Genomic DNA, 22,381 nt, shown 5'->3' on the forward strand with positions numbered 1-22,381 from the left:
TAATATGTGTCTTTCACAGAATTTGTTCATTTGGTCTAAATTGCTGAATTTATTGGCATAAAGTTGTTGATAATATTCCTTTTAATATCTGTAGAATCTATAGGATGTCACTTATTTCATTCTGGTAATTTGTACTGGTAATTTGTATCTTCTCTCTTTTCCCGTTCAGTGAGGCTAGAAGTTTATCCAGTTGGGCTTTTATTTGTTGATTTTCTCTGTTGTTTTTCATTGGTTTCCACTTTGGTCTTTATTATTTCCTCTCTTCTGCTTATTTTAGTTTACTCTTCTTTGCTGCCACTTACTGGGGTTTCAGCAGGCAACAGAAACAAATGCATGAGTTCACTCTATGTTCATCCGGAAGTCAGGGATGTGATTTGAGAGAAAGAAGTGATGAGCTCAGTTTTAGTGCCCCTTTTTTCTCTTCCATTTGTATTCATGGAACTGTCTTCTGCAGATTCTCTTATTCTAGAAACCTTGGAGTTAGTGGTTAAGAGTGTTGGTGCTGCACATTGACAGACTCAGGATTTATACCCAAGTCTTCCCCCTTTCCAACTGTGTGATCTTGTAGAAGTATCTTAATGTCCTTGAACTTCAGTTTGTTCATCTGTAGAATGGAAATAATAATAGTATATTTTCTTATAAGTTTGCTATGAGGATTAAATTAGATTGTCTGTTTTAAACTCTCAGCTCCATACCCGGCCCAAAGTGCTTGTTAGCTATTATTTGTTACTCTTTCATCATAAAACTCCAGCGTGTTCTAAAGACTTCCTCATCATTTAAGGACTTCATTATGTTAACCTTTACTGTTAGATAAGCTCCACTTTTCCAATCCTCCTCTCAAGAGTGTGGTAACCAGATGTATCAGCAAACACTCCAGAATTTAGTGATTTAAAATAATGAACTTCTTTTTTTCCCCCCTCATTGTCCTGGGTATTGTCTGGGTAGTTTTTCTGGTCTAGGCCAACTTCACTAGAGCTGGGTAATCTACCATGCCCGCTTTATGTGTCTGGAGACCGATTCGTTATGAGCTGGGACTCAGCAATGTACCTTCTCATAGTTCAGTAGGATAACCAGGCTTGTTCCCGTGATGGTGGAAGGGTTTCCATCAGAAAGAGAGGGCAAGCTCTGAGAGCCATGCTTCTCCCGCCTCATGACCCACTGGGCATTTTGTGCAAAGCTTCACAGATCAACACATTTTATATCACTTATTTTCCCCCTTTCCTTGTCATTTTCAAGCACTCCTTGCTCATGTTTTCCTACTATATTGAAGTATCTTTGTGTGTGACTTTACATCTTGGCAAAGATAGAAAGTTAGGCGAAGAGTTAAGAAAGGCCTGGCAATCTAATTCCCAAAAATCAGCCATTGAAAACCCTGTGGAGGAGAGGAAGTGGGGATTTTTTTTTGCTTAGGTGGCATTGAGTTTATGTTAATGGTGGTGGAATGATTTTCAAAACGAAAGTGAGAATGGTTGTACAACTCGAAGCATGTAATCAATGTCACTGAATTGCACATGTAGAAATTGTTGAGATGGTGTATGTTTTGTTATGTATATTTTCATCACAATTTAAAAAGAAAGAAAACCATCTGGAACACAGTTCTACTCTGTACACATGCGGCTGCCATGAATCAGAATCGATTCGATGACAACTGGTTCTGCCTTGATTCCTGGACCTGACGCCCCTGGGAAGCCTGTGTAGCCTCTCCAGGACTCAGGCCCTGCCTTGGCTCTGCCAGTTCTCTCAGGCCTTGACCACTCCCCCTAGCCAAGCAGGGCCTGAGCCCCTGTCTGTTGCCAGCCCTACTCCATCCCACACAGGCTCTGCTCTGCTCACCTGCCAACAGGCCAGCCTGGTCTTTTTCCTGCCTCCCCTCCCACCTCAGCACTGCCCCCTTGCCCAGTGGGCACAGTCTGTCTCCAGCTCCTCTCCTTCCTGCTGACTCAAATGACAGAACTCAGAGTTCCCATTTGGACAGTGGACAAGGGCCAGTCCTGGGGACGCAGAGAGAGCAATTCCCACCAGTCCCATTGCCTGTGAGTTCCCTAAATGCAAGTAGACACAGAGCCAGAGGGTGGAGCTGATGAGTGAGTGGATCCTGCAAGCAGAGACCCATCCCTTAGTCCAGGAGATTGGGCAAACTGCACAGGTTTGGTGAGTACTGGGCTAAGGAGCTTTCTGGCGGCTCAGCCCTCTGCCGACACACCATCCAAATGGGTGCCTGACTCCTGCCTGGAGGCACAATGCCTTATCCAAAACCCTGTCTCTGGAAGGACAGAAAACGTCAGTGCATCCTCAGGGACAAAGCGGCCCAGGCTCAGCCAGCTATCTGTTGCAAGCTGGCTCAGCTCCACAGCTGATGTGTGACTGACCTGATGGTTTTTGGTGTTATGATCCACAGTTGATGTTCCACGAGAAAGTAAATGTGTTTCTAACCGTATTTATCTGATATTTCTAGGTGTGTGTGTGTTTGGGGGGAAGGATATGTAGACATCTCTTTAGATATATAAATATATCCCATATGTGATGTTCCAGGAGAAAGCAAATATGTCTCTAACCATCTTTACCAGATATTTTTTAAGGGGGGGATATATAGATATCTATTTAGATATATAAATTTATCTAACTTATCTGTTAAGCTACACTAACATATCAGGTACATTCCAGTTTGAGTACGGGACATTTTGTTCTCCATATGTTTCCATATAAAAATAATGTGCAGCGGTGATTAGAAGAAAAATCACAACATCCTGAGGTGAATAAAGTGAAAAGCTGCCTTCCCCCATAAGCCCCCAGAGACCCTCCCCAGAGGTAACTATTGTTAGCATTTTTTTCCTTCAGCCTTCTAGAAATTGTCTACGCATGTGTAAACATGGATTTGTATAACCTTGTATTACACATATGAATAGAATATTTTAATGTATACTGTTCATGACCTGTTTACAAGCTTTCTCACATGGCTTTATGGCTAAATCATTTTATAATACAGACAGTCCCTGACTTAGAAGCATGTGGTATCCCAAACTTTAATTTGTAAGTCAGATTTCTGGAATTCAAAACACCTTTCCAGAGAAATAATGTTCTAAATCATGGGTTGGCAAACTTTTTCCAAAAAAGACCCCATAGTAAATATTTTCGGCTTTTCGAGCCACAGTATCTGTCACATGGGGCTGCCATGAATGGAATCAACTCAACGGCAACTGGTTTTTTGACTGGCAGAGTCCCCCAAAATCTGTTTGTCCAGCCAAGTAAGCCAGAGCGGAGTGGTAAAGAAAGGGTGCCAGCGATGGGAAGCACAATAAAAATATTACATAAGTTCACAGGTCATTTAAGAGTTGACAAAATACTTGCCCGAGGATTATCCTTGTGATAACTCCGTAAGGCCAGGGATTTGGAGCTGGGTGCAATGACTTGCCCAAGGTGACAGAGCTAGCACCCGGCAGAGCAGAAGCCAGGGCTTCAAGTTTCTGAGCCTAAACCCAGCACTCTCCACATTTCCCACCCTGCTTCCCAGGAGGTTCCATGCAGATCTGGTGGGCGTGGTTGTTTCTGTCCTCTCACCCTGATTTTCATTTAGTGGTTGGATTTCCATGACCACCACTGTACTAATTAAAGCGTCCTGCGCTTAAGCCTGCAGAACTGCTGTCCCTCACTTAAACCAGGAGGGTTGGCTAAGCATCCACATCTACACTGGGGAGGCAGTAGGGCCAAGCTGGGAAGAGAGCAGACTCCGCGGTCAGCCTGGGTAGGCTGAAATCCTAGATACGTGGCTGACCAGCTGCGTGAACTGAGCATGCTACTTAACCTCTAATCAGTGTATGAAAAACACACAAACCAGTGCCAAGCACATATAAAAGTTGAGTAGCATACAAATTTCCATTGAGTCCTCATCTGACTTCTTTTGGGACTGTATCATAAATAGAAAACCACCCACAAGAGGTTGATTCTTTTATGTTTTCAACTTCATTTCTTCTTTCCAAGGGAAAAAAGTCACACACACCTCAACACAGTGAATGCCTTATGCACCCATGCTGACGGGTTTGGCTAACGAGTCTACCTGGTTGTGCACAGCCCCCTGGAATATAACTGATCCGACCCCTTAAGCCAGCTCCAATTTAAGATAAATTTAATAAATAGCAATCGTCCTTCTAATCTCTTTCTACATGTGATTGACAGGCATTTCTGGGAAAATAAGTTACTGTTCTTTAAGCTGGGACAGATGGACCTAAAGGCAAAATTACCTGAACACCTTCTCAAAACTGTGACAATCAGGTATCAGGGGCTCCCCCTGCAGGCACCAGAAAGTAAAGGCTAAAATTCAAGGTGGATGTCATTTATATATCCTGTTCTTTTGAAAAAGTTTACAAGATGAAAAGGAATATATACTTGCCTCAAACTTCTCATCTTTCTGAAAGGTGTAAGTTCATGAAATGGATATTCTAACTTCCTCACAACAGGACACCTGAAGTACATGCCCGCAGACCCAAAAGGTCACACCAGGGACTCACTGGAGCGGGGGAGCTTGAGAGCACGTTATAGGAGAAATGGTTTAAGAAAATGGGGGTGCTCAACTAGTGAAGGCCAAGAAGTGGGAGCTGGAACTGTCTGACAGTTTAATGTGTGGAAGCAAGGAGCCTTACTCTGTGTGGTCCGACTCATGGGCGGAGCTTTTATCTCATATATAGGACATTTTTATAATGAGCACTGTCCATATAGAGTGAGCCGCACAGGGCAGGTGTGAAGACCTCATGAATGAGGGTGTCTAAGCAAGGCCTGGAAAGTCAAACACTGGGAATACTGAAGAAAAGACCCATGAACTGGCAGAGTTCCTTTTTTGCTCTAAAGTTCTGCAGATGTAGAATAAAACCCCAAACAAGAGAACGGTCTCCTTGCTAGGATGGCTGGTATCATTCCCAGAGTTACTTTTTTCCATATAAGCATCAACATTTTGTGCTTCAAGCCGTGATTCACTTTCAAAATAATTTTTTAAGAGAAAAAAACATTAAAATCAAACAAAAGAGTAGACCGTACCGTCAATCTCCTGGTTCTCATATTGTGCTAGTTACATAAGGTATCACCACTGGGGGGAGCTAGTTGAAGGGTACATGGGGCTGCTATTTTACAACTTCAGTGAATCTGTAATTATTTCAAAATATAGTTTTGTTTTTAATCAAATTTAAGGTATTTTCCCAAGAAGTTCTAAGTAAAATCAAAGACAACAACTACAAGCCCATTTAGTTCCACGGTACAGTGTCATCCGCCACAAACGACTCTACAAGTATCTACAAGCAAAGGGTTCATTTCAAAACCATGATCAATCGGCTATTAAGATTTACAACTATGATTAGGAATGCCTATGTCATGTTGACAGGTGTCTAATTTGGTTACACTGACCATAAATCTTCAGTTATCTGGGATCACATCACTCGAATTACTTACAGGCAATACATTCTTACAACTGCTTCCTACTATGTATACACACACAGGAACCTTGAACAGACTTAATTGCTGATTTATCAAACTGTATTACAATGATTTGCTTAAGTCTTACTTCCTCTCCTACCCATGATTTGCAACAAGAACCGTATCGTGTTCATCTCATTTTATCACCAAAACCTAACCCACAGTAGGTTCTCAATAGTCACAGAGTAAGACGTGAACCAGTAATTACTTTCTTTGAAGATCCTTTTCTGATACAAAGACATTCAAAGAAATTCAAAGAGTCTCTTTTTCAGGATCAGGATTAAATATATATATTTATTAAAATATATTTTATATATAACTAACATATAAATACGTATATATCAGTCTCTGAAACACAGGTTTAATGTGTTTATAAAAACCGTCTGCTTTTGATTTGTTAATTTCTAAAGACATTGCAACTCAGAATAAAATAGAGGGCTTTTCCAGTCATGAAAACCAATGTCAATGACTGAACAGATCCCCTCAGCTTGAAATCTCCTGCTATAATGGTCTCTTTGCCTAATCTTACCAAGTCCCAAGAACAATCAGCTTCTTTCAGAACTCAGTGAGAGAGGATCACCTTTGAATTCTTTATAGTAACAGGCCAAAAGCAAAAGGCAGTTGCGCTACATTTTCTGTTGTTTATTAAAAGACGTTTTTCCAATAAACAGTTTGCACAACCCAAATCACTCAGTGAGACTACAAAGTGTTACTTCCTTCTGCAAAGAAGATACATTATTTGCTTGTACAGAAAATCCAAATATCATATCCAAAGGTCAACTCAAAGATGTAATGGAGAATCGTTAAGATCCCAGAGACACCAAGGAATCTGCAGGGTCGTTCATCTGAACAGGCTCAGAGGCATGCTGGATCCTCAGAACTTCTGCAAAGCCATCACCAAACCAGCAAGTGACATGTGCTATGTCTACGGTAAAATAGAAAAGACGGTCTTGGCAGAGCTTCCGTCGATACACAGACCGAGGATCCGCTGACAGCACGGCCTCGATGGCGCACTTTGCTTCTCCTGCTGATTGAAAATATTTAAATGCAGTTTGACCAACACCTGCAATGAGAAGAACACAATCTAACTCTCAAAATTGTGCAGGTCACATTTCATTACCATTAACTTCGATACAGAATTTGGCTGGTTCCTTGAACAATCACTTAAAACAAATGGAGTTTGGAAATCTATTTAGTCATTACCAGAAATCACCTGTGGCCCACTCTGGGCAGGGATCTGACCCCCGTGGTGGCCCCTGCTCTCTAGGAATATTAACATCAAGTTTTCTGCTTTCCAGTTCTCTCAAGATAAAAACGCAAGTCCTCACAATAGCCTATAAAACCCTTCCCTGTAGCCACTCTGACCTCAGCTTCTTCCACTCTGCTCCAGCCACGTAGCCTCAAACGTGCAGCAGCCGTTCTCAGCAAACACTCTACTGAGTGCCTGGAATGAGCTGTGCTGAATGAACAGCTGTTGAATGAAACACATCAGATGATGGTGTTGCCCAGTATTGTTTTATACTTCCGTGTTTCTTTTCAGCAGTCATACTGACAAATACTCCATGTAACTGCCTTCAGGTATACCAAGCTTAGTTCCACCTCATAGTAAAAGCTCACCCGTCATTCAGAAATAAAAAAACTGAAGGCACCTGGCTCACCTGAGCTGAGATGCCTGAGGTCCATCTCGGCGTGAGGGGTGAATCGAACTTCTAACGTGGTCACAGGCGCCTCTCTTACCCAGGCAGGAACCATACTGTAGGGGGCTTCATCAGCAGCCCTGGAAGGGTAGTGAAGGGGCCCAGGCTGTGTCTCCACACTGCTTCCCTGTAGGATCACTGCCTTTTGCCCCCTCCTTGACCTCTTATCTGTGCCTTCCTCAGAAAAGCTCTTCTCCAGGTGACATGAGCCAACCTGCTCTTCTGCCACAGTCGAATTCTGGCCACTTCTTGATTCTAAACCAAAACCTGCTGCTATCTCCTCCTCATGCTTAGGAGAGTGTCGAATTTTTGCTCTGTCATCACATTCCATGTGTTTCTCTTCTGAGGTTCTGTCTTCGAGACATTTAGGTTTCTCCTTAGTGCTCTTGTAGGGTTGTGGTTCAATGTACCCTGAGAGCTGTTGCTGGTCACAGTTATCAGTCATGCCACGAGACTGAAACTCAGTTTTTGGTTTATGTTTGCTACCTTGTAAATTAAAGTCTCCTAAGGGCTCAGTCAAACTCTGTGGAGAGTCATAGTCAGCTATGTAGGGCTTTATGTCCAAAACAGGTGTCCCATGTATCATGTCAATTCCAGAGAGGTAGATAGCTCCACCTATAATGTGAAAAAAAAAATTATCTTAAGGATATTAATTAACAATGATGAATAGTGCAAACAATGAAAGAACGTAACTGTACCTAAAAATTCTCTTTCTGCTGCCATCTGCTTATGCCTCACCAAGCTTACTCACAACGTTCTTATATGCACCAGGCTCTTTACACCCGGTACCAATGTGTGATTCTTTTTCTGCCTGGAGACCCATCCTCTTCTTCCCTGTCAAATTCCCACTTGCTCTACAAGGCCCTCAAATCACAGCTCTCCTACAAAGCCTTTCTGGCTCCTCCAGACACAAGCATGCTTTCCGACAGGTTGCTACAGAGGAGCCTGCGCACACATCTCCACTAGAGTACTTCCTGCACAGCACAGCAGTGACCTGCTTAAAGGGGCTCTGCCCCAGGTGGAGGGCAGGACCCCTGGGCACAGGGTGCGGTTGGCTTCTTAAATGTCAAGTTGTCACTGAGCATTAATTTTTGAACTCTTACTAATTTTTAACCATTCTATATTTACTATTTAATGGATACAAAGTCTTACAAGTTATTTTTGAATAATATAATTGCTTTTGATATATGGAACGACATGACAAACTGCGGGTGCCCTATGAGAGTGTATTTCAAAGTGTTGTTTGTTTGGTCCTTTTTTTCTTATTGTGCTTTAAGTCAAAGTTTACAGTTCAAGTTAGTTTCTCATATAAAGACTTATACACATATTGTTATGTGACCTAGCTGCTCTTCCTATATTGGGACAGCACACTCCTCCTTTCCACCCCAGATTTCCCATGTCCATTCAACCAGCTCCTGGCCCTTTCTGCCTTCTCATCTCACGTCCGGACAGGAGCTGCCCTAAATGTATCTACTTGAGCTAGGAAGCACACTCCTCACAAGTATCATTTTATGTTTTATAGACCAGTCTTTGTCTGAAGAGTTGGCTTCAGGAATGGTTTTAGTTTTGGGCTAGCCGGGAGTCCATGGGCCATGTCTCCTTCATGTCTCCCTTCAGTCTCAGTCAGACCATTAAGTCTGGTCTTTTTACTAGAATTTGAGTTCTGCACCTCACTTTTCTCCTGCTGTCAGGGACTCTCTGTTGAGTTCCCTGTCAGGGAAGTCATTGGTGGTAGCCAGGCACCATCTCGTTCATCTGGTCTCAGGCTGATGGAGTCTCTGGTTTATGTGGCCCTTTCTGTCCCTTGGGCTCATATTTTTCTTGTGTCTAAAAGTGCTTTTAATGCTAGCATTCTCGTCAATCATTTTATTTTCTTCAATGCCTAGTGGTTCTCAGGGGTTAGCACCCTTGGCACTAGTCTAAATAACAGCCAATGGTGAACACTATGTTGACTTTATAAGACTTTCTTTGGGTAAGGAAAACAAGTTAAAAGTAGACATGAAATAGGTTACCTTCTACCTTTTCCAGTTTGGCCAGGGTCAGTCCTATGGCATTGGGGCGATGGGGGCTCCTCGTGGAAAAAACACCAGTCTTTGCACCATTCAGCCTAGGAGGCTGCACTTTTGCCTTACAGCTCAAACGACCATTTTTGTGAAAAACAAACAAAATCCTATCGGAAAGAAACCAAACCAAGTAATAAAAGAGCAAAAATTATTTTCTCACATATCTGGGGGGAGGGGAACACTTTAATCTCCCAAAATTAAACAGAAAGAATGCTTCTCACATGAATGTTCTCCACGACATACTGTTAAGTAAAGAAAACATATTCCATTTTTTAAAACAAACACCCACACGACGTGTATATTTACGCTTCTATGTGCATCTAAAAAAAAAAAAGAAAATGTCTGGCAGGATACACACCAAGCTGTTAAAAGTGATGATCTCAGAAGAGTGTGGGAGGGGTAGGGAAAGCAGAAAAGGGGAAAACAGAAGAGATGAGGAGAAATTTCTTTATAAACTTTTGAATTCATTTGGATAAGCAGCAATTTTTTTCACTTAACAATCCAACCGAGATCAGATAAACTAGGTCAGAACACCCAGGTTTCTCTCTTCCTACTTTCTACTCTACCCATGTCTCTGAATTTACATGAAAAACAAATGAAACTACTTCAAAATAAACAATTTTAGGTTTTCACCTGTAAAGCTCAATATTATCAGTCAGAACAAGACCAGGGGCTGGCCAACTGTGGAACACATCATCAATTGCTCATATGCAAATTCAAGTTGAAGCTGAAGAAAATTAAAACAAGTCCACAAGAGCGAAGCACAACCTTGAGTGTATCTCATGTGAATTTGGAGGCCATCTCAAGAACAGATTTGACACATTGAACACTAGTGACCAAAGACCAGATGAGTTACTGGATGACATCAAGGACATCGTACATTAAGAAAGCAAGAGGTCATTAAAAAGACAGGAAAGAAATAAAAGACCAAAATGGATGTCAGAAGAGACTCTGAAACTTGCTCTCGACATTGGGTAGCTAAAGCAAATGGAAGAAATGATGAAGTACAAGAGGTAAACAGACGATTTTAAAGGGCAGCTCGAGAAGACAAAGTAAAGTATTACAATGACATATGCAAAGACCTGGAATTAGAAAACCAAAAGGGAAGAACACGCTTGGCATTTCTCAAGCTGAAAGAATTAAGAAAAAAATTAAGCCTTGAGTTGCAATACTGAAGGATTCTACAGGGAATATATTAAATGATGCAGGAAGCATCAAAAGAAGATGGAAGGAACACATACAGTCACTGTACCAAAAAGAATCAGTCGATGTTCAACCACTTCAGGAGGCAGCATATGATCAAGAACTGCTGGTACTGAAGGAAGAAGTCCAAGCTACACTGAAGACACTGGTGAAAAACAAAGCTCCAGGAATTGACAGAATACCAATTGAGATGTTTCAACAAATGGACACAGTGCCAGCGGTGCTCACTGGTTTATGTCAAGAAATTTGGAAGACAGCTACCTGGTCAACCAACTGGAAGAGATCCATATTTGCACCCACTTCAAAGAAACGTGATACAACAGAAAGCAAAAATTATCAAACGATATCATTAATATCACACGCAAGTAAAATTTTGCTAAGATCTTTCAAAAGTGGTTGCAGAAGTACATGGACAGGTAACTGCTAGAAATTCAAGCCAGATGCAGAAAAGGACATAAAATGAGGGATATCATTGCTGATGTCAGATAAATCTTGGTTTAAAGCAGAGAATACCAGAAACTGTGTTTTACTGACTATACAAAGGCACTTGACTGTGTGGATCCTAACAAATTATGGATAACATTACAAAGAATGGGAATTTCAGGACACTTAATTGTGCTCATGAGGAACCTGTACATAGATCAAGACGCAGTTGTTCGAACAGAACAAGCGGATACTGCGTGGTTTAAAGTCAGGAGAGATGTGCATCAGGGTTGTCTCCTTTCACCATACTTATTCAATCTGTATGCTGAGCAAATAATCCAAGAAGCTGGACTAAATGAAGAACGAGGCATCAGGATTAAAGGAAGACTTCATTAACAACTTGCATTATGCAGATGACACAACCTTGCTTGCTGAAAGCGAAGAGGACTTGAAGCACTTACTGATGAAGACCAAAGACTACAGCCTTCAGGATGGATTACACTTCAACATAAAGAAATCAAAAATCCACACAACTGGACCAATAAGTGACATCATGATAAACAGAGGTAATACTGAACTTGTTAAGGATTTCATTTTACTTGCATCCACAATCAACGTCCACAGAAGCAGCAGTCAAGAAATCAAACAACACATTGCTTTCTGCAAATATGCTGTAAAAGACCTCTTTAAAGTGTTAAAAAGCAAAGATGTCACTTTGAGGACTAAGGTGCACCTGACCAAAGCCATGGTTATTTTCAATCTCATATGCATATGAAAGCTGGACAATGAACAAGGAAGACAGAAGAATTGATCCCTTAGAAGTATGGTGTTGGCAAAGAATACTGGATATATATCTTGGGCTGCCAGAAGAACTAACAAATCTATCCTAGAGGAAGTACAGCCAGAATGCTCTTAGAAGCAAGGATAGCAAGACTTCATCTCACATACTTTGGACATGTTATCAGGAGAGACCAGTCCCTGGAGAAGGACATCATGCTTGGTAAAGCAGACTGTCATCCAAAAAGAGGACGACCCTCAGTGAAGTGACTGACACAGTGGCTGCAACAATGGGCTCAAGCATAGCAAAGATTGTGAGGATGGTGCAGGCCTGGGCAGTGTTTTGTTCTGTCGTACACAGGGTCACTATGAGTTAGAACCGACTCTATGGAACCTAACAAAAATGAAGAAACTTAGACCAATTCAGCCTGCTGAATTTGAAGTGAGGCAGAATGGACAGAGATCGATAACCATATAAAAAAAAAAACAAAAACTCTGCCACTGAGTCAATTCCAACTCATAAAAGCCCTACAGGACAGACTGGAATTGCCCCATAGTATTTCCAAGGCTGAAATCTTTACAGAAGCAGATTGCCACATCTTTCTCCCATGGAGCGGCTAATGGGTTCGAACCATGACCATTCAGTTAGCAGCCTAGAGCTTTAACAACTGCGCCATAACACTTTATTAAAAGTATCCAAATTTCTAAGATTCCCTTTGCCTTTCAGAAAGAACAGACTTAAGTCTTCACAGGTCTAGAGCAGGGTTCTGAAAACTTTTTCTGCAAAGGGTCAGAGATCAACACTTTAGGTTTTGTGGGCCAACCGGTCTCAACAATTCCGCTGGAAGCACAAAAGCAGCCACAGACAATACATAAACAATGGGCGTGACTGTGTTCCAATAAAACTCAGTTACGAAAACAGGTGGTGGGCTGGATTTGGTCTATAGGCCACAGTTTTCTGACCCTCCGGTCTAGAGGACAGAATAATGAATGATCATAAGCAGAATCGATGAGGTAGCATATTTCCGCTCAACAGAAAGCATCTGACACAATTAGAAACAACTTCAAGTGGAATATGCAGCCACGTCAGTGGGTCCTGAGCTTCCCTGAGGGGGCCCACGCTGTGCTGACATATGCAGGAAGGCAGTACAAGAATTTCATGCAATAGACAACGGTGATGTGTATGGCTGCCTCCAAGGTTGTCCCCAATTGTAGTTCACTCAGTGACAAGCTCTGACCCAAAATACCACTTCTAACTATAACACAACTTACCAAACATGAGAAAACTGATCTAGGCCCATCAATGAATGTTCAGGATTATTAAAGATGCTCTTTCTAATCTTCAAACAAGCCCGTGAAAGGCTACAAATGGATGGCTGCCTTGGAGTACCATTCTTGGCTGAGAAACATGATTCCAAGTAGCCAACTGGCTCAGTTAACAGGTTTCCTACAGAAGAAAATTGCGTAAGAAATTATTAGTCAAAACATCAAACAAAAGATCTAGAAAAATACTTTTTGGAATGCACTGATTTCATAGCTTTTAAATCTACCAGATGCTATACATATATAAAAAAATGGTTTTTTTTTAGTATTCACCATTACAGACACATAGTAGTGTCCCTTTAGATGATATCCTAGAAAGAGCACTTGTCTAAGAAAGAAAGAAAAAACTGGTAAGAGAAAAAGGATATTTTAGAAAACCTATTATGGCTATAGGGTCCGTGCATGGCACAAATAGTTTGCACTTGGCAACTAGCTGAAAGGTTGGCAGTTTGAACACAACCAGCAGCACCGTGGTACAAAGGCCTGGTGATCTGCTTCTGTAAAAATTATAGTGAAGAAAACCCTATGGAGCTCAGTTCCATTCTGTAATACATAAGGTCAGCTTGAGTTAGAATCAACTTGTTGACATAAGACAACAGGCAACAACAATCTGGCAGTGTACAACAATTTTTTAAAGTGAACACATGCTTTGACTACGTGTCATGGACTGAACTGTGTCCCCCACAAATATATGTCAACTTGGCTAGGCCATGATTCCCAGTATTGTGTGATTGTCTACCATTTTGTCATCTGATGTGATTATCCTCTGTGTTCTAAATCCTACCTTTATGAAGTTAATGAGGCAGAATTACAGGCAGTATGTTAATGAGGTAGGACTCAAATCTACAAGATTAGGTTGTATCTTAAACCAATCTCTTTTGAGAAGTAAGAGACAGAAGCAAGCAGAGAGATAGGGGACCTCATACCATGAAGAAAGAAGCACCAGGAGCATAGCATGTCCTTTGGACTAGGGTCCCTGCTGAGAAGCTCTTCAACCAGGGGAAGAATGACAAGAACCTTTCCCCAGAGATGACAGAGAGAGAAAGCCTTCCCCTGGAGCTGGCACCCTGAATTCAAACTTCTAGTCTCCTAAACTCTGAGAAAATTAATTTCTCTTTGTTAAAGCCATCCACTTATGGTGTTTGTTATAACAGCAATGGATAACTAAGACACCAAATAACTGTACTTCTAAGAAATTTGACCTAAGTTAAACACTTAAAGCATACACAAAGATTTTAGTTTCAAGAACTTCCATTTAGAACAATGAAAACTAGCAGTAACAAACACCCATTAATAGGAAACTGGTTAAATAAGTTAAAGGACATCTATAAAACAAAACAGTACGCCACCCTTTAAAGTGAAAAGTATTAACTGCAATAGAAAGAAGATTTTAATGAAGTTTAATAATACTGAGTTTAAAAAGTAGGCTATAAAACAAAGACTCGCATATCACTTTATTTTTCTAGTGTGTCTGAATGACTCCAGAAGCATCACAAGATGGAAGGAATACACAGTCACTGTACCAAAAAGAAATGGTTGACGTTCAATCACAGCAGCAGGTAGCATATGGTCAAGAACTGATGGTACTGAAGAAAGACGTCCAAGCTGCACTGAAGACACAGGCGTTGACAGAATACCAATGAAAGGGGCCGCATGAGAACGAGACTGTAGGGGCCTAGTCCCAGGTGTTATCGCGTTGTTTCTGCACGGCTTGCATAGTTAGCTTTTGCATACCCCCGTGATTTTGTGATTTCTGGTTGGTTTCCTCCCTTCCCTCTCCCATTCTCCATGATTCTATAAAGTTTAAAGTTAACCTATATTCCTCTTCAACAACCAGAACAAAGATCAATAAGATCTGGGATGAGACAACTACACAATGGGGGCTCATCTTGTGACCGAAACCAGGATGGCATCAGAGGACCTCTAAAGAATACCCACAGAAAGTCAACATGTCTGAAATGTGGTCAACATGCCCTCCCCCACAAAGGGGGGAACTGCCATTCTCCAAATTCTTCAAGCCTAAGCCCTAACCCTAAAACCCTCTGGTAGGTCTCAAGCAGACAGATTTTTGGAGGAACCCATCCCCTCTGTCTTTTGTATATATACATATATAATAAAGCCCTCTTACCTCACCCGTCTCAGTATTGGCTTTACGGCAGATGGCTCGAATGCGTGTTTTGTGGTAACACCAACTGAGATGTTTCAACAAATGGATGCAGTGCTGGAAGTGCTCACTGGTCTATGCCAAGAAATTTGGAAGACAGCTACCTGGTCAACCAGCTGGAAGAGATCCATATTTATGCCTATTCCAAGGAAACGTGACCCAACCAAATGCAGAAATTATGGAACAATATCATTAGTATCACATGAAAGTAAAATTTTCCTGAAGATCATTCAAAAGCGATTGCAGCAGAACACTGACAGGAGCTCCCAGAAATTCAAGCCGAATGCAGAAGGGGACATGGAATAAGGGTTATCACTACTGATGTCAGATGGATCTTGGCTGAAAGCAGAAAGATGTTTACCCAGGTTTTATTGATTATGCAAAGGCATTTGACTGTGTGGATCATAACAAATTACAGACAACACTACAAAGAAAGGTAACTCCAAGACACTTAATTGTGCTCATGAGGAACCTGTACATAGATCAAGAGGCAGCTGTTCGAACAGAACAAGGGGACACTGCATGGTTTAAAGTCAGGAGAGATGTGCATCAGGGTTGTATCCTTTCACCAGACTTACATAATCTGTATGCTGAGCAAATAATCCAAGAAGCAGGACTATCTGCAGAACAGGGCATCAGAACTGGTGAAAGACTCACTAACAACCTGCATTATGCAGACGATATGACCTTGCTTGCTGAAAGTAAAGAGGACTTGAAGCACTTACTGATGAAGATCAAAGACTATAGTCTTTAGTGTGGGTTACACCTCAACATAAAGAAAACAAAAATCCTCACAACTGGGCCAATAAGCAACACCATGATAAACAGAGAAAAGACTGAAGTTGTCAAGGATTTCATTTTAGCTGGATCCACATCAACACCCAAGGAAGCAGCAGTCAACATATCAAATGATGCACTGCATTTGGCAAATGTGCTGCGAAAGACCTCTTAAAAGTGTTGAAAAGCAAAGATGTCACCTTGAAGACTAAGGTGTACCTGACCCAAGCCATAGTGTTTTCAAGGGCCTCATATGCATATAAAAGATGAACAATGAATAAGAAAGACGGAAGAACTGATGCCTTTGAATTACGGTCTTGGCAAAGAATACTGAATATACCATGGACTACCAAAACTAACAAATCTGTCTTGGAAGAAGTACAGGTAGAATGCTCCTTAAAAGCAAGGATGGCCAGACTTCATCTCATTTACTTTGGACGTGTTATCAGGAGGGTCCATCCACTGTAGAAAGGACATCATGCTTGGTACAGGGTCCGCGAAAAAACAGGAAGACCCTCAATGAGATGGACTGATACAGTTGCTTCAACAGTGGGCTCAAGCATAACAACAATCATGAAGATGGCACAGAACTGAGCAGTGTTTTGTTCTTTTGTACATGGGGTCACTATTGACAGCACCTAAGAAGACCATGCAACTGAAACAAGTATGGAACGTATACACCAAGATATTAACAGAGGCTTTCACTGGGTGATGGCAGCCTATTTTTCTTCCCTTTGCTTCCTATAGTTTCTAAAATTAATATACTTCTCTCCATGCCTGCTATATTATTCTTGATGTTAGTTGCCCTCCAGTTGATTCAGACTCATGGTGACCCCACATGCGTACAGTAGAAATGCTCCAGGGTTTTCAAGGCCATGACCTTTCAGAAGCAGATCGCCTGTCTTCCAAGGGACTCTGGGTGGGTTCCAACCACCAACCTTTCAACTAGTAGTGGAATGCTTAACCGTTTGTGCCACCTGGGGACTCCTATCCCCTCTCTGTGTTGCTGTGTGCCCTGGAATGTATTCTGACTCAAAGGCACCCTATAAGACCGAGTAGAACCGTCCCATAGGGTTTCCAAGGCTGTAATCTTCATGGGAGTAGCCTGCCACATCTCTCTCCTGCAGAGCCACTGCTGGATTAGAACCAATCAACCTTTCCCTTAAGCGGAGCGCTTTAATAACTGAGACACCCCTACGTAAAGTAGTGTAAACAAACTCACACTTGGCTTTCCACGCTCCTTTCAAAATTACTTCCACCCTCAAAACTTTCCCCCTTTTCCTTTTTATTTCCTACAGCACAGGATGTCCTCTCCAGAGACATTAAGTGGTTCCTAACCGGCACAAGGAGCCCTGGTGACACAGCGGTTAAGAGCTACAGCTGCTAACCAAAAGGTCGGCAGTTCAACTCTACACTGTCCTATAAGGTCGCCACGAGTTGGAATCCACTAGACGGCAAAGGTTTGAGTTTTTTGTTGTTGATAACCGGCACGACGCAAGCTGTCCTCTCCTACTGGAGCCAGAACTCCCTAAGACAAAGAACGTAACACTGCCGACCAGCCAAGTTCAGGAACACAGCAGCCACTTAGAAAAGGACGGGCTGATTGACGTCATCCCACTAGGCTCAGACACATCACGTGGTCCGATGAGCACGTGAGCGTCCCTTCGCGATAGTAAGCGGGGTGACGCACGCAAATTCAAGATCTCGCGACTCACTTCCCTCTTACGGTGAAGTCAGCTTGAGCCTAGGCTGCTTTTGAGTACCGTACCGCCACCCTCTTGGAAGTTACCTGTCTCCAGAGCCGGCTTGACACACCCGCACGGGGTCGCTGTGGGCCGAGGCCCTCCCTCCTCCAAGCCGCGCATGGTCACCGATCTCTTGTTGCCTGGCTGACTCGTCAAGCCTTCCGCTTCCGTTCGCCGTGCCTTGGCGCCTGCGCAGTAGTTGCGCCAGCGGCGTGGCGCGGCTATAGGCTTGGACGTGCTCACTGGGAGTCGGGGCGCGTGCTGGCGGCGGCCGTGGAGTGGGCGTCCACGCTGGGCGGTGCCTCGGGTCGGCGGTGGGTTCCTTTGGCGCGGGTGTCACTGTGTTTGCTCTGGGCTGGTGCGGTTGGCCGTTCGACCCGGGCAGTAGCGCTACCGAATTCCCCGCGCTTTCCGAGAGGGAACGCACGGATGAAGATTGCTGCACAAAGATGTCTCTCGTGGCATTATTAATAAGCAAAACATTGGAAGCAGTCTACATATTAAACGAATAATCCTATTTTTTTTAAGGTATGTGTACAGGCAGTTGTTCGGTGCCGTGGAGTGGTTCCGACTCACAGCGATCCTATGTACAACGGAAGGAAACGTCCAGTCATACGCCATCCTCGTGGTTGTTGTTATGCTTGAACCCATTGTTGGAGCCAGTGTCAATCCATAAACCAAACCCGTTGCTGTAGAGTCGATCCCGACTCATAGCGACCCCACAGGCCAGAGTAGAACTGCCCCATAGAGTTTCCAAGGAGCACCGGGTGGATTTGAACTGCCGACCTTTTGGTTAGCAGCCGTAGCTCTTAACCACTACCCCACCAGGGTTTCTGTATCAATCCATAGACACAAGAAAAAAGAGAGGATGTTAGGAAATAAGAATTCTTTTTGGCTGGTGGAAATACACAGATGATTAGTTCTACTTCCATGTATGTTCCAAATTTTCCGTAATAAAAATGTTGCATCAAAAAAGAACCAAGAAACCTTATTTCAAGTCTGTCTTAGTGGAGCCGCACACTGGAGTAGGGCTTAAGAGACTTTCTTGTGTTCCATACCTCACAGGAGCTAAAGTGAGAATGAAATGATGAGAGTCAACATGCTGTGTCAGTTGGGGGGATTGTTGTTTCTTGGCAGCTCTGAAAGGTTGAGGGCCAGTTATCTTTTTTTTTTTTAATCCCATGGATGACCAATTGTCCTTGTATTGGTAGCCTGTCCTTTACCAACTGACTTGTAATGCCATGTCTCACATGTATCAAGTTTCTCTGTATACATAATTCTGTTTCTGGGCTTTTATCTCTTAAAAAAATTTTTTTTTTTATCTATTTCTATTGCCTGCAGTATGAAATATTCATAAGCATGCAAGTAAGTCTACAGATTTAAAAGCTTAACAGGAAAAGCTGTTTCTAAGCCAATTCAATTTGTCATAGACTAGTAGAAAATAACGGCAGTAGGAGCCAAGATTGTGGTTAAAAACAAACAAGAACTTTAAATTTAATCAAATTTTTACATATGTCCTTGGGCAAGTGTTTTCCACTTGACAATTGGAAAAGGCTACTATTACTCTCTTTTCAGCAGGGCAGCTGGAGAACAAGTTTGAGAATCGTTGGGCTGGCTGCACATGATAAACTGAGGCGGAAATAGCTGCACTTGCCACTAGATGGTGGTGGTGGTGTTGCTGAAAGTGATAAGTCTTCCTTAATCTGTGGAAAGATGCGTGCTGTAGAAGATGAGCTGATATTTGCCTTCCTGGCCTTAAAGACTGGAAGGTAAGGTAAAGATTAGATAATCATACACACAAAAATATGTAATTACCAAGTATGACAAGTACTGAAATGCAAAACAGACTTGGAGACATTGATGAAGTAGATTCCTACCTTTCATAGGTAAAAATTCCCTTACTGAAAACAAGAATTTAAATGAAATATGTAGCACTTTTAAATATGCTGTATGATTTGAGGTTTTTATTATCTTGCCTAGAATCATCTCTTATTATTCTAGTTTGTAAGACTTAGTTCTTTCTCTGGAGGTAAGGCCTAGGAATCTGACTTAAAAAAAAACACTGTAATTGATTCCGAAACGTGATCATCAGCCTACACTTTGAGAAACACTTCTCAGCGTAATGATTCTTAACCACTCTTTTGGGTGAAGGACCCCTTTGAGAACCGATTATAGCTGTGGAGTTCCTCACTCATCATATTTAATATCACAGAGTTCATGGATTGTTAAGAACAACGATTGTATCTACCTTGGAAGAAGGGCAGCACAAAGTTGGGATTGATGAATTTATGAAAACTTCAGTTCAGACTGACCTCAATGTTCTAAGTCAAGTAGAAAACTGGGACATTTTTAGATGCACAGTGGTTTTCGAATGAAGAGAGTGAGAAAACAGAGGTTGTGTGTATATAGGGTGGGGTAGTGTAACAGAGCAGGTAGAAAGGGTCCTGGAAGATAGAGATTGCTCTTCCTCTAACATACTGTATTCCTCTTGCCATCTACTTCCCCATCTCTTTCACTTTTATGTCCCTGTACCTCCTACATATGCAAATCTTTTAAGTTTCATCTTAATGCAACACTACTAAAATTTGAGATTTCAGTTTATAGTCTTTATTTTCTAATCTTTATTTAGTTCCCAATTTGTGCTTTCACATACACTCCTTTACTTGACCCAATTCTGACTTCTAGCAACTCTATAGGTCAGAGTAAAACTGCCTCGTAGGGTTTCCAAGCCTGTAAATCTTTATGGAAGCAGACTGCCACATCTTTCTCTCACGGAGTGGCTGGTGGATTGGAACCACTGATCTTCTGGTTAACAGCCAAGCATTTTAACCACTGCACCACCAAGGCGCTTCTTACTTCCAAACCACTTAGGCAGGTGAAATTGAGATAGAAGAACCATCCCAAAGATGGAGCATCGTGATTATGGTGGATAAGGTTGTGTGTCTACTTGTCTGGGCTATGATTCTGGCAGTTATATAATGATGTTATTTGGCAGTTATGTAATGATGTAGTTATCCTCCATTTTGTGATATAATGTAATCATCTTCCTGATGTGATCAGATATGATCAGCCAATCAGTTGTAAGGGGAGTTTCTTTGGGGATGTGGCCTGCATCCAGTATACATGGATGTTCTGGCAAAGCTCGTTGGCTTTTGCTCACTCTGGATCTCGCATCCAGCTCAGCATCGTCTGACCTCCGGTCCTTGGGACTTGAGCCAGTAGCCTGCCATATTGCCTGCTAGTCTTGGGATTCGTCAGCCTCCATAGCTTGCCATCATACCTGCCAATCTTGGGATTCATCAGCCTCCACAGCTTATGAGCCATCAGCCTGCTGTCTGACCTGCCGATCTTGGGATTTGTCAGCCTCCACAGCTTGTGAGCCAGTAGTTTGCTGTCTGACCTGCCAGTCTTGGGTTTGTCAGCCCCTGCAGCTATGTGAGTCAGGTGGACTCCAGCCTGATGCCTGACCCACAGACTTGGGACTTTCCAGCCTCTACAACCACATGAGCCATTCCCTTGATATAAATCTCTCTCTCTCTCTAAATATATATAAAACCAAACCCATTGCCATTGAGTCGATTCCAACTAATAGCGACCATATAGGACAGAGTAGAATTGCTCCATGCGGTTTCCATGGAGCGCCTGGTGGATTCAAACTGTTGACCTTTTCTTTCACAGCTGTAGCACTTAACCACTGCACCGCCAGGATTTCCATACGTGTGTGTGTATGTGTGTGTATTTCACTGGTTTTAACCTTTTTAGGTTTTTTTTTAGACAACCCAGCCTAAGACAGTGGTGAAAGACACTGAGATAATTTAGCCTTTCTGAGGTTATTCCCTCATCCATTAAAATGGGAATGATAATCACTCCCTAGTTGATTTCACAGTCTTTTCAAGCAGGTCAAATGAAAGTGTATGTGAAAGTATAAATTCTGAAGTGCTACCCAGATGTAAGGGGTTGTTAAGTGGTTGTGCAACCTGGAATGTTACTTGAGTAATATAGAGTATGAGTAATGATTGTACAATGAATATACCCTGAGGTGGGAAAAACTTAATGTTTGGGGAGGAAAAGAAAAAAAAAAAAGAGAGGCAGCATTGTAACCTCCCACTAAACGAGTGTTTCTCAGCCCTAGCTGCATATTAAATCACCTGGAGAGCTTTTTTTTTTTTTTGTGCTCCATAGGGTTTTCTTTTCTTTCTTTCTTTTTTTTTTTTTTATTATTGTACTTTAGATGAAGGTTTATAGAATAGCTTCGCAATAAACAGTTCACCTGGAGAGCTTTTAAACCCCACTGTCATCAAGTCAATTCCGACTCATAGTAGAACTGCCCCATAGGGTTCTTCAAGGCTGTAAATCTTTATGGAAGCAGAATGCCACATCTTTCTCCTGCAGAGTGGCTGGTGGGTTCAAACTGCCAACCTTTTGGTTAGCAGCTGAGTACTTTAACCACTGTACCACCAGGTCTCCTTTTAAACTTAAAAAAAAAAAAATCTGTTGCCATCAAGTCAATTCCAACTCATCATGACCCTAGAGGACAGAGTAGACCTGCCCCATAGTTTCTAAGGAGCGGCTGGTGGATTCCAACTGCTGACTTTTGGTTAGGAGCCTGAACTCTTAACCACTGCTCCACCAGGGCTCCTTTTTAAACTAAAAATACCCTAAATGCTATATGGTATCCTGGATTGGATCCTGAAGCATGAAAAGGATATTAGTGGAAAAACTAACTAGTGAAATCAGAATACAGTCTGT

General features: G+C 42.2%; 1 protein-coding gene across 3 annotated transcripts; it reads right to left on the bottom strand.

Moving 5' to 3' along the window:
* Positions 1–5,704: 5,704 nt before the first annotated feature.
* On the bottom strand, positions 5,705–17,833 carry TRMO (tRNA methyltransferase O). 3 transcript variants are annotated; one of them, XM_049896958.1, is made up of 5 exons: positions 17,677–17,759; positions 12,896–13,070; positions 9,170–9,327; positions 7,119–7,772; positions 5,708–6,523 (listed from the first exon to the last, which is right to left on the bottom strand). In XM_049896958.1, exons 1-5 carry the CDS (start codon positions 17,750–17,752, stop codon positions 6,264–6,266), a joined length of 1,323 nt encoding a protein of 440 aa, XP_049752915.1. In that variant the 5' UTR covers positions 17,753–17,759; the 3' UTR covers positions 5,708–6,263. The 3 variants fall into 3 exon arrangements, with proteins under 3 accessions (XP_049752916.1, XP_049752917.1, XP_049752915.1); XM_049896960.1 differs by lacking the exon at positions 12,896–13,070 and having other exon boundaries at positions 5,707–6,523; positions 17,677–17,833; XM_049896959.1 differs by lacking the exons at positions 9,170–9,327; positions 12,896–13,070 and having other exon boundaries at positions 5,705–6,523; positions 17,677–17,758.
* Positions 17,834–22,381: the final 4,548 nt, after the last annotated feature.

This window comes from Elephas maximus, chromosome 9 (assembly GCF_024166365.1).
Source record: "Elephas maximus indicus isolate mEleMax1 chromosome 9, mEleMax1 primary haplotype, whole genome shotgun sequence".
NCBI lineage: Eukaryota > Metazoa > Chordata > Mammalia > Proboscidea > Elephantidae > Elephas > Elephas maximus.